This window comes from Lepisosteus oculatus, chromosome 17 (assembly GCF_040954835.1).
Source record: "Lepisosteus oculatus isolate fLepOcu1 chromosome 17, fLepOcu1.hap2, whole genome shotgun sequence".
In the NCBI taxonomy this organism is placed as follows: domain Eukaryota; kingdom Metazoa; phylum Chordata; class Actinopteri; order Semionotiformes; family Lepisosteidae; genus Lepisosteus; species Lepisosteus oculatus.
The window spans coordinates 11,448,869-11,461,175 of NC_090712.1; the positions used below are offsets into that span (position 1 = coordinate 11,448,869).

The 12,307-nt window shown below is 40.0% G+C and overlaps 1 protein-coding gene across 2 annotated transcripts; it reads left to right on the top strand.

Moving 5' to 3' along the window:
- Nucleotides 1-542: 542 nt before the first annotated feature.
- Nucleotides 543-6,958, top strand: dact2 (dishevelled-binding antagonist of beta-catenin 2). Of its 2 annotated transcripts, none has more exons than XM_015362704.2 (4): nt 543-600; nt 3,160-3,292; nt 4,155-4,421; nt 4,917-6,958. In XM_015362704.2, exons 1-4 carry the CDS (start codon nt 595-597, stop codon nt 6,710-6,712), a joined length of 2,202 nt encoding a protein of 733 aa, XP_015218190.2. In that variant the 5' UTR covers nt 543-594; the 3' UTR covers nt 6,713-6,958. The 2 variants fall into 2 exon arrangements, with proteins under 2 accessions (XP_015218190.2, XP_006638824.3); XM_006638761.3 differs by lacking the exon at nt 543-600 and adding an exon at nt 613-1,037.
- Nucleotides 6,959-12,307: the final 5,349 nt, after the last annotated feature.

Sequence of the window (12,307 nt, forward strand, 5' to 3'; positions counted from 1 at the left end):
TCACCAATGTCTAACCCCCAAAGCAGACTGGACTGATTAACCCTTCTGAAGGCGCGACTTGATTCTTGGTTCCGTTACTGTTCTTCGGGCTGCGGACTCCTGCAGGCTTAGCAAAATACAACCATGTGGAAAACAAATTCTGATTTTTCTTTTTTTTGCCACTACAAGAGACAAAAAAAACTTTGTTAGACAGCATAAGCATAGGCACAGCTCTAGATTCATAGAGAACAAGTGTGATCGTATTTAAAATACCCTTTATATGACAATACTTATTACAACAATGCTAGTTTGTAACTTAAACCAGGTTTAGTGTTCTTTCATAATAAATACAGAAGGTAATTTAGTAATTTTGGTGTTTAAACGGTGCTCTAGACTGAATACTTTGGTTCAGACTTAAGACACATTATTTTCTTTTTTTCTGACACATTTTCCCAGAAACGCAGAGTAGGGAGCCCAGTCTTGGCACTCGTTGTCGCAAACAGATGCGCATAGTAAACCTTGGCGTCAAAAGATCTTGCTAGCCAATGGATCTTTCCTCTGGAGGAAAGGGGGTGAGGTTGGTGAAAATTGGTGGGCGGGCCATGGAGCGTATCAATGCAGGTAGGTGGCAGTTCGAATTGGAGATACAGAGGTCTGCCAAAAGCGAAGTCGGAAAACGGGATTCACTGCTGTGTATGAGTTTTTACTCGCGAGGTGATAAAAAACCGTATAGGGCCGGTTTATAAAGTGGCAGCGGTTGGTACGCTCCGATGTCCGCACCAGAAATGATGAACAGAAAGCTGGGCTCAGGATCAGGATTTGTAAACGCGACCGTGGGCATTGATCGCGGCCGGGTCGGGGAGAGGTTACAGGCTGCTCTGGCTGGAGTGCAGGAGCTGCACCTCCTGAAGGAGAGGCAGAGCGGGATGGTTCAATGGGCTCTCCAGATGGCCCGGGAGAAGCCTGCACTAGTGCCCCATCCAGACGCAGGGGATCCAGGTGGCAGTACGGATGAGCAGCGGCTGGAAGCTACCTTAGCAGCTCTGAAGGAACAGCTGGTACGAATTTCACTCAGATGCTGAAGTTTGTGTGTCTCTCTCATCTAGGTTGAATTCAATGACAGAAATGCAATTACTTTTGGTCACGTAAACCATAAGGTCTTTAGTAAAATTCCTTTTAAATGTCTTTTGTAAATGTATTTTCATAACCTAAAATGTATTATTTTGTAAAATACATTAGAAGCTTTTTGGCGTTCATCAAAGTTTGTTTCAGTATTATAGCACGTTTTCTTTAATTTGTGGCACGCATCTTTACAGTTTAATTTGCTTAGCAGGACGTTTCCGGTACATGCATTATAATCTCAGTTGCATTTTGTATCAAGAATACAGTATTATTCCAAGCCAAGACACGTCTACGTGTATCCGTTAATTCTCGTCTGAGGATCAAAACGTTTCTAATTGCACAAAGTTCGATGCGAAAAAAATCCTTCTGTAAAATTATAGTGGCTTACAATTCTTTTGATCCGGGAGTAACATGAAACCTTACATTAAAAACAATTACAGAGGAATGTTCTAGAGTCGCAGGTTATAAAGTTATAAAGATAAATGATTATTGTTATGACTTTTGCAGCCCTCATAGCACCCAGATATGAATAATGGCTCTGGAGAGTTTGAACAATTTAGGATTCTTTTTCAGAGCTGCAAAGGATCCGAATTATTGTTGGGAGGGTTCGGCGGACTTAATCTTTCAAAAGCTTTAACGAAAATTAAATGTCAAATTTGTAAACATTTCAAAGTGACTAGGGTCAATTCATTTGTGTGATGAAAATCGGTAATCTTCCATACCGTTTCATGAGAAGCATCATCAAAATGAGTCGCACCGCTAAAATAGCTGTAAGTACATAAGCAGAATATACTGTAGGCAATAGAAAAAACAATCGATTAATCTACAGCTTTTGAATAATAGTAATGGGAAACTAACAGATAAAGACATTTAGTTGAAACATCACATGTTTACTGGAAGCTTATTAAAAGCTAAAATGTTTGTTTCTGAATCAATAATAAGACACTGGCAGATATGAACCTTCAATCATGTTATTCTGGAGTTTATAAATAGGACCATTTAGAAAAAGGGTAGTTTCAAATACAAACTTTACACTTTCTTTTTACACTTTTCTTTTTAACTACATTTGGTAATGTGGTGTTCTCTTGCACTGGGATTACGTTTTGTTAAGAAAATAGGAAAGGATAGTGGTTAGATTGTGTTTTATATTTAATTGCAATTCTGTCCCAAGATGGACTGATAATGCTTGTCTTCGGACTAATAAATGAGATGGCTAATAGATTATTATCAACAAGAACTATGAACAGGTTAAGGTCAGGGTCTTTTCTGTGTCATTTTGGATAGGCCAAGAAGGTTATCTCTTCTTGTTTAAAAAATTAAGGGCTTTAGGAGAATGGCTAAATAATTAAATTCATTTCAGTAATAATGATTTTCCTTTGGTTTAAGGAATTACTGTGGTTAGATGCTAAACAAACAGTATTCTCATTGTCCTCCCCCCTCCGATGTTACACAATGCTGAACTAACTGCTTTGGGGGTGTAATGAATTATCCATGAAAGCTAATTCAGCTGCTTTCATGTCCAGCCTCTGTTAATGGTAAACCAATTGCTACTTCTTTTTCCCCCAAAGTGTTGTATAATGTTAAAAATATGTGAGAGAATTAACAGAGGTGTCACACTTTGTTTAAAACCCCTGCATAGAGTCAGTTGTCTTATTTGACACATAGTTTGCTAAACATTCAGTGAAAGCTCTCATTTCCTTCTGGTCTGGGTCACTGCCTTCTGTACTGTTAGGTTAATGTCACACAGTGGCTCATTCTGAACTCAGGTCCTGTCTATAAAAACATTTCAGTTCAAAAAGTAGTGAAATAGTGGGTTTGCAATGGTAAAAAAAATCTGTTTTCTTTGTGATAGTCTTCCTGTTCAATTTAACATCACATTTTTGTCCATCTGCCACATTTTTACTAGGCAACCTCAATGAAATTTAAAGGTTGCAATTGCTTATTTCATTTTCTCAACACAGTTTAAACTTGCAGTTCCTCGTTTGGTAGAAAACGGAGACGTGTCCTGCTGTACGAGGAGTCCCTTAACATTGCTTCTCAACCTGTCTCTCAACCCAGTCGCGTCTGCGAAGACAGGACGTGGGGCTGAAGAGCCACCTGCAGCAGCTGGACCAGCAGATCAGCGAGCTGAAACTGGACATGTCCAAGGCCTCAAGCGAGCACCTGGAGAGCGACAGCCGGCCTAGCTCAGGTAATTGAACTGTCAGAGGCTAACAACCCTCACCAACTGGCATCACAGCTCCTATAGGACTTTTGTGAAACTGCCTTAATTAAAATGGCCAGGCCCTGAATATAAGTTAAACCTACACTAGGGAATTTCAATACACTAAAACATTGTGTGCTAGAAGTATTTCAAAGCCTTTTTCAAGTAGAATGTTTGTGTGCATTTTTTTAGCACACATTATCAAGGAGTAAGCAGCAGGGCTCTGTCACTTAGGCAGTGGAAAAACAGTCCTGCGTTCTGCTCTGGAACAGCTGTCCATGAGGAGTTCTGGAGAATGATGACACAGCAAGATGCTAATCCAACAAAGGGCAATGACATTGTTCAATCCTGTTTTCCTCATGGAGCAATGTGTGTTAGTTTGGCCAGAGACAGGTACGACAAAGTGCCACAAAACTCCCTCTAATGCTGTTTTGCCATCTGTAAAAAAAACAAATCTAGCTGATTTTCTCTTTATTGCGGTTTAAAGTCTTGTAGATTGGGATGTTTTAGCAGTTCAGCTTCAAAAAAATAATTAGGAAACTGGGATTGAATTTGATTAACCTTTATTGCCCCTAAGGGAATTTCTTTTGCACATCAAAAGAAATATGCACATCATATACCAATAATCATAATACAATATACAATATACAATAATAATAGACAACAATACAATATAGCGACATCACAATACCGTGAAACAAAACAACATTTAAAAACATTGCTCAGTCAGAATTCACACTACAACACAAGCCAACACAAAAACTCTGTTCCCTTTGTGCTCCTTTGTGCCCTTCAGGATATATCAAAATGTAATTCTGGCCTCATGCTAATTGTATAATCTGTTCCTCAGGCTTCTATGATTTGAGCGATGGTGGCTCTGTGTCCCTCTCCAACTCCTGCACCTCGGTGTACAGCGAGTGCCTGTCCTCATCCCAGAGCAGCCTGCTCCCTTCCTGCCAGCACAGCCCCCCAGGCACGAGGCCCCAGTCCGCCGACGAGATCACCGTGCAGGGCAGCGCATCTCAACGGGGGGGGGTGCGCATGGGGAGCAGGATCCGTACCAGCACGGACCCGCCTGCCAGCAGCACCAGGGCCAGACCGAGGCCTGTCTCCACAGGTAAACAGGGCCTGCGCTCTCGATCCCGGAATGATGTGATTACCGAGGTAGATTTTTGATATATGTCTCTCTTGCCAGCTGTTTACTGGTGAGAACTATATTTGAATAGTGTTCTTTTAAAGTGTAAAATACAGGTTTTAATCTTGTTCATGACGGCCATAATGTCATGTCATGTGCCAAACCGCTTTATCGCGGTGAAGCTGGAGCCTACCCGGCAAACAACAAGCGCAAGGCCGGGTACACCCTGGACAGGGCGCCAGCCCATCGCACACGGCCATAATGCTCAAATGTAATTTTGCTATCTTAATGAAATGCCACCAGAAATCTAAACCTTAGCATAGTATTCTTGTACAGATTTCCTATGCTGCAAACAGATTGAGTTACATGTTTACCTTTGATACTATGTACGTCTTAAATAATTTACCTGTCTGCTTCAGAAAATGTGTTATCTGGCTGCGTTTTGCAGATTGAATAATGGTTCCTCATTTTTTCCAGGTGACTTGGACAGAATGGTGTTACCGGGACTGGGATTCTATAAAGCCCCAGATACGAAGGCTGTACCGTCTTTATCTCATGGCATCAACATTAAGCAAACTGCAATTGACCCCAGGTACCAGAGCAACCTAGTGTCTAGGAATGGCTCCGATGTGTACCAGTATCCCAGCCCGCTCCATGCAGTAGCCCTACAGAGCCCTATCTTCTCCCTCAGTGGGGAGACTGCCACAGCACAAGGCAGTCAAACAGACACAGTAGCTGGCGCCACTGTCAGCAGCTGCGTGTCTTCAAAAACTTCCTTTGAAAGCAGGCCTGATGGTTACATCTACAAACTTCTCCAGCACAAAAAAAACAGGGAAACTCTTCAGCCTGAGGGCTGTTGCCAGGTAGACAGAGCTCAGCCTCTTTTGTCATGTCATAATGGGGTATTCTCTCTTAGTACGGCAGTGACTAAGGTTAACTGCAGAGCAATGCTCAAATCTCAGGGAGATCAGAGTCTCTCCCAAGGACAGCCCAACATAAAACAGCAGGAGGTCAAGACTGTTTCTGAAGAGAAAGTGGCAATTGTGAACTACAGACAAGAGACAGTAAATTGTGCCCAAACTGCTAAGGTGTTCCACCACAGAGAGGATCTTAAAGCCTGCCATTCCCCCCTTGATGCAGACCAAAGGGTCTCAGTGCTTGTGGAAGCTAATAAATGTCCGGAGAGAGTTCAGAAGGGTGAGGGGAATTCCTGTCCTGACCATAGCTGTGTGGACACACTTTGTGAGGCAGCATTATCAAGGAAGGCACTAAACAGAAAGCACAGCAGCACCTCTAGCCTGGAGAAGAAAAGCCATGAGGCACTTCCCCAGTCAGAATTTGTTCACGCCAAATTTGTCCCTGCCGGGTCACTGCAAGTGAAGGTCAGACAGGCCGGCAAGAAGACAAAGGCAGTAAAACTCAAGAGGCGAAGCAGTGAGAAACTGAGAACTGTTAAACAGCTTCCTTGTGAAAATCTGAAGATACCTTTGGTCAGTGGGGGCCTTTCTGCTGAGACAGCTCCTTTTAATAAACATTCTGGGGGTAGGGCAGTTTACAAAGAGCACAACTGTGTTGGGGAAGTAGCTGGCAGGTCATGTTCACAGTCTAGCTTATATCCCGCTCATCTGAGGCAGACGCAACAAGTTCCCAAGTTCGGGCCTAGCACAACCCACAGATTGCTCCTGCCAGAACCAAGAGTTTCCGTGGATACGAGCAAGAAGAGACAGACACGCAAGTGGCAGTCTGTAGTGGAGATCTCCACTAAACCCTCCCTGGCTCCCTTTCCTAACAGCCGCCCCGCTGGGCATCTGCAGGTTCTGCGTAAGGCTGGCATGATGCGGAGCACCAGCCTGAGACACCGGCCAAGTCAGTATGGTGTCCCACGCCACCCCCACCCCAACTCCTACTCCTGCTTGCTCAGCGAGTCGGAGGTGTCTGAGTACTCAGCCGAGTGCGCCTCCTTGTTCCACTCCACCATTGCAGAGAGCAGTGAAGGAGAGCTGAGCGACTTCACAGCAAACCGCTTTGGGGACAGCGAGTCCAGCGAGAGCAGTTCCGATGGCTCTTCTGACAGCAGTCTCTCCCTGAACTCTGAGGACATGGAGGACGGCGAGCTGGTCTGGGCACAATCCACTGTGGGCCCAACAGCTGCAGGACTACCCCTGTCCAGTAGGCCAGAGCCCCCTGCCTGCCGCATCAAAGCCTCCAAGGCCTTGAAGAAGAAGATCCGCAGGTTCCAGCCAGCCGCTCTGAAGGTGATGACTATGGTGTAGATCACCTGCGTAGCTTCCTGCATTTCTGCTATGCTTCCTCCTGAGGAATGAGGGCTTTCATTTCTGGACTGGAGTTCAACCTATGTATCCCAAGTGTATTTTTGTGGAATAATTTAACTTTCTGTATTATATTTTTCCCTTTTTCTTACAAATTGTTCACCATACCTTGTAACCATTTCTTAATAGAGCAATGCTTTGCTTTACAGCAGATTTGATTTGTTATGTGTTAATAAAATGTTATTTAATATTGGATAAAATCTTGTGGTTTGAGTTTTTCTAGTTAATAGTGAAGCTGTATTTTCAGAACTTTTAATACTACATAACTCCCCAAAATACTTATGACTTACAAAATACAAAGGAAAATCACTTTCCATATTTGTTATATAGCATGTAAACATCTAACTGGTACTGTCTTTGGATGTAAATTATTCTATTAAACATATCCAGTCTCAGTCCAAAGCCAGACCGATGTGAGTGTGTGTTTGTGTGTGAGGGACAGGGTATATTTTGCCTTGCGTCTATTATTTGCCGAGATTGGTTCCTGCTCTCCTGCATCCCTGTATTGCATAAAGCAGCTAGAAAATGGTTGTATGGATAAATAACGGAGAATTATAGAAGACCGAAATGCCAAGCGATGGCAGATTTATTTCTGACTGAAGAGTGCATCCAAAAGTACACTGCATTTTTGTAGTTAACTAGAAATAGCAGGAAACTAGAAATGTTATGCAGTGCACATTATACTTGAAAGCTAGTAGCACGTCTTTTAACCTGTAAATTGAAGCATGGTGAATCCAAGGGAAACACCCACAGTTGTAGAGAAACAACAGTAAATGTACAATACAGTAAGTGTATGAAATGACACGGTTTTAATTGGTGAATAAGTGAAGCTGTTTACCTACTGTACTTATCTAACTAATGGCTTCCAAACAATCTCCTGTTCAACTGCAACAGAGCTTTTGACAGCTGTTCATGGATTGTAACAAAAAGTCACAAAAATGAATTACACCAAGTCATACATACAATATATCACACTATATGGTAAAAAGGGCATCCATGTTTATCTGGCAGTGTAACCTCTGTTGCAGGGTCATGTCTTTGCCCAGTGTCGAGTACACTGACATCTAGGAAGCTTCTACAAGCTGCATTGAAGTACCCATTCATATCTTCAAATCTGAAACAGCAGCATTAATTATGTCATTCTGTTTTGTTTAGCATTTAGAAGAGATTTTTGTGACAAGCGCACGCCCTCAGTTTCACTCAACACTGCAAACCTTTTGCCTGTATAATTGACTAGCAGGGGTTGAATTGAAAGAGTTATCATTGTTTTGAAAGCTTTTTTTTCTGCTCAAAATATATGCTGTTGTTCTTTATTGATTTAAGATGTCAGGGACATTGGATAGTTTGGAATTTCAAAGGGGATCTTAAGACTGACTTAGCTTAATAAGTTCATCTTTCTGCTGTTATTTCCGATATGAAGTATAACATTTTAAATGGGGTGGAGATCACTGTGACAGTTCGATATCTGAAAATGCATGGTCCTCAATTCGATCCATCGACTCCAAAATGTTCCATCTCATTTTCAACGATCTGTAGAGATTCCTTGTAAAGAGTGGAGTGGCTCCAAATATATCGCAGTAAAGATCTGTTTTCAGGTAGATTTCTGTTTGAAATCTTATAATTATTATGTAGCATAGGGGTTTCCTGAATGCTTTGTCTACTCCTCTAACCTTGCGTCACGCATGTCAACTGAACGTTAAGCAGCTGTTCCATCTAAAGATGAATTATTGATATATACAGACTTGCATGTCTAACTATGGCCAGGTGTATCTCAAGAGAATGAAAGCAACAAGGCGTGGCTGAGAGCCTTTCGTTGCTGCCCTTAGCATATAAAACGAAAATACTTGTTTTGCTTCAATCAGGTTGGATGGTTGCTAAGCATGACGGACCTAAAGATAAACATTGAACACAGAATAAAAAAATCTAAATAAGCTCTCGGGGAAAAAATAGTCTAAAAATAAAAGGATTCAAATTTTCAGTTTTTTGACTCATCAGTAGCTACTCCACGGCATTTTATGACATTTAACTTTATTAGCAGGAAATTAAATGCCTTGTAAAATAATGAAGTTTAACTGGCAAGGATTTTAAATGCATTTTACAATTGCTTACCAGGCTTCAATACAAATAAAACTGAAAATGTTTGGTGAAATGCTTCAAAAACATTAAATCTCAAACTAATAAAGATATTTATAGAGCTTTTTACAGCATTTATCATGTACCAATGCATATGTGTTTCACTCCATAATTATTTTCATATATATTAGTAAAGGATTGGTATTCTATCTATCCAAGCCTTTGGATTAAACTACTTACAATATGTTGGGCCACTGAGGGAGATCACTATAATTACAACAGTTAATTCACAGTTTTGTTCAGTACACTGAGTAGGTGTGCTTAGGTAGTATAGTACGTGACTACGCTAATAAACTAAATAGCTCAAAATGAATTGTCAGACAAGACCAAAAGATGATTTATGTCATGTTGGATCTCATTACATTATTATGCACCATTAGTAATGCAAAATAATACACTAGCTTAATGTTCTTCATGAACCACAAATCTATCTTTTCTTGCCAAAGGGATCATTTCTATTTGTTCTTAAGGATAGAGGTGTTTTTCTCTTGACCTTCTTAGGTATTTAAGGGTTAACAAAGAGCAATAATCTAAGAAAGAGTGAAATACAAAATAATGTCTTCTTTTTGTTATCAAACAATGTTCAAATGACAAGCCAAGTTAAACTAATTTGCTGATCTGAGTAGATTTTAGGGCATAGCAAAGCTCAGTGTTTTGTGACCTACTTACACAAAAGGCTGACTGTATTGTCAGACTCTGCCACTTCACATTTGTCTGATGCGGTGTGTTTTGTCACACAATTATAACCTGATTATCTTGGAGACCATATCCTCTGCTCATGTAAATGTCAATTAGGCAGTGATCTGTGCTGTACCATCAATACATCTGTGTACAGTTCATAGCATTGTAAAGGTTAAACCCTGTTCTTACGGTGTTCTACTAAATATCTGGCTGTACTGCAGTTTGCTTGAGTTGAGGAATGGCCTGAACTTTGACTTGTTAATCACTGTGAAACAGGAGGGCCATGCTTACAGCAATCTCCCAGGGCTCTGACAAAACATTCCAGCTGTAACCACACTCCAGCTAACTACACTAAGACAGCTCTTGCTTCCCCAGGAGGGTCATTTCCATTATTTATTTATTCTGTAAATGTCCTAAACAGGCATATTAAATTAATTATTAATTAATTAATATATTAAAGAAACTGTGTCTCTCTTCAGACCCTGTGGGACAAACATTTTTACCAAATCATTACCTGCATTGCATTGCTTGTCAATGCATTAACCATTAAACCCAAATTTCACAGCCTGAAAAACCCCATCAGAGACATCAATGAAAATATCTTTGGCTAAACTAAAGTCTTCCACAGCCATTGTGTTGTGTTGAGGTAATTATAGAAACATCTCAGTCAGTGAAAAACATGAAAGTAAAAAATAATGTGTTATATGTGAATGTGATGAATATGCTTCAGGATCTGAACAGAAGACAAAACTGTACTAACTCCTTATAACAGGTTATTTTGTCAAATAAAACATGAATGATTTTTAATATCTGAGGTACTATTTCAACGATTGAATGCAAGACATCTCTATTGAAGAAAAATTTAATCTTAACAGTTCCATGTAAAGTCATCTTTGTTAGATAAAATATCTTGGCTTCTGGATTAGCTCTTTAAAACTTTAACACTTTTTAGGAATTAATAACATCCTCTACTGATTTGTTCCCCGATGTGTTGCTGGTGTATACTTGTAACAGAATAATCTCCAACTGAAAACCATGTTTTGAGTTCTAGTTGCTAAAACTAAAGTCTGAAATATGTTTTGGTCAGAACAGAAGCAGTGAGACTAAAGCCATATCTTCCCTTCGGAATAATCCAAAAACTAAACAGGTTCCCTTTCAAGACTGCTTATTTAAAACTCCCTCACTTTAATCTTCTCAACAGATGTCCCTTACGAATGATCTTGATTGCCTGGGTGTTTTTCTTTGCTGTTTCAGTTTGTTGGTACAGTGGTCCTTGCTCTTCTAGAATGTTTTTGCAAGGTATGCCACCACAGTGTGAGTACCTCCCTTAAAAACAGCCAGCTGAGTGTTTCTTGCATTTAAAAGAGTTGAATCTCATTTAGAATTTTTGTTTTTAGAGGTACAATGTCTTTTTGCGCAGGTTCTTATGTGATACCACAAAGCTACAGGATAGCATATAAAACAACAGACCAAGGCAACTACTGCACAAAGACAATTGGTCTTATATATAATATATAATTTATATTAGTAATCACGAAGGTATATGTAAAATGTATTTCTTGGTTTTTTTACAGTTCTTATATTTATTTGTATTATATCATTGATGACTAAATATTTTAATATTTAAAGACATCAGTGGAAATGCTTTTTAAGAAATTGTAGCCATGTAGCCAAGATACTTGCCTTTAAAATAATTATAACTTTTTTCTTTGCTGCTACACCTAAGGCTCTGCCCATCAGAAAGTACTGTGAGCAACTGTAGTGGGATTTGATGAAAGGATTGCATTAACATGTTGTCAAGACCAAGCTTATGGTTTACTCCTTATTATCAAGACCTAGAAGCATCATTAGTCATTGGATCAGGGATTTAGAATCCTAATCACAATGTATTAGTGCCCCAGGAAAGAAAGTACATGTCTATGCAATTGCTTGAACACAACTTTCTTAAGAATTTATTTAAACATGACCAGGCAGTGCCCTCTATACAAATCTAAATTCTTTCTAATCCCCTTAATAATTCAAAAAAACACATTCTTATAAATAAAATGTAATTCTTATAATACAGTTCTTATAAAACTGACCTAGCTAATGTTTTGTCAAAAGGTAAAAATCCTGCTATTGTTTCTTTAAGCAGTACAAAGTGTCATATGCAGCGTTTAGCACTTAAATATGATTGATTGTACGAAAGACCAAGGATGTTTGTAGTGTTGAGGAAGTATTGCAATTTATCAAACAATTTTGTTAAAACAATAAAATATAAAAAAGAACTCCCAAACTCAGTTCAAACTCAACTCCTGATGTCAGATTGAAGGAGAACCATTCTAAAGGTGATAAAACCAAACAAGAGCAACAGCCCTCATATAAGAAGACCATTGTCACCTCCTAGAGCAAGGATCGTACTTGTATTTCCCCCACAGGATCACAAACTCCCTGCTGTCAAAGGAAAAGCCTTCTGTGTCCAGTTCTTTGTTAGAATACAGTACATATGAATAGGGAGGTTCAGGAAACTTCCATTTCCTGCATGTGAATGGCCAGTGCTGTTTTTGATTGTGGGCTCATCCAGCTGTAAGGTGCACAAGATCTTCCAGTCATTCCTCTCTTTTCTCCTAATGCTTTTAAAAGAACTCCTGGGGCACTCAAAGATCCAGACTTACAGCACATCTGTACTGTTTATCCGCCTGGTCTGGTGAAATGCACCTGCTCCTTGTCTGAAGACCAGTGTTT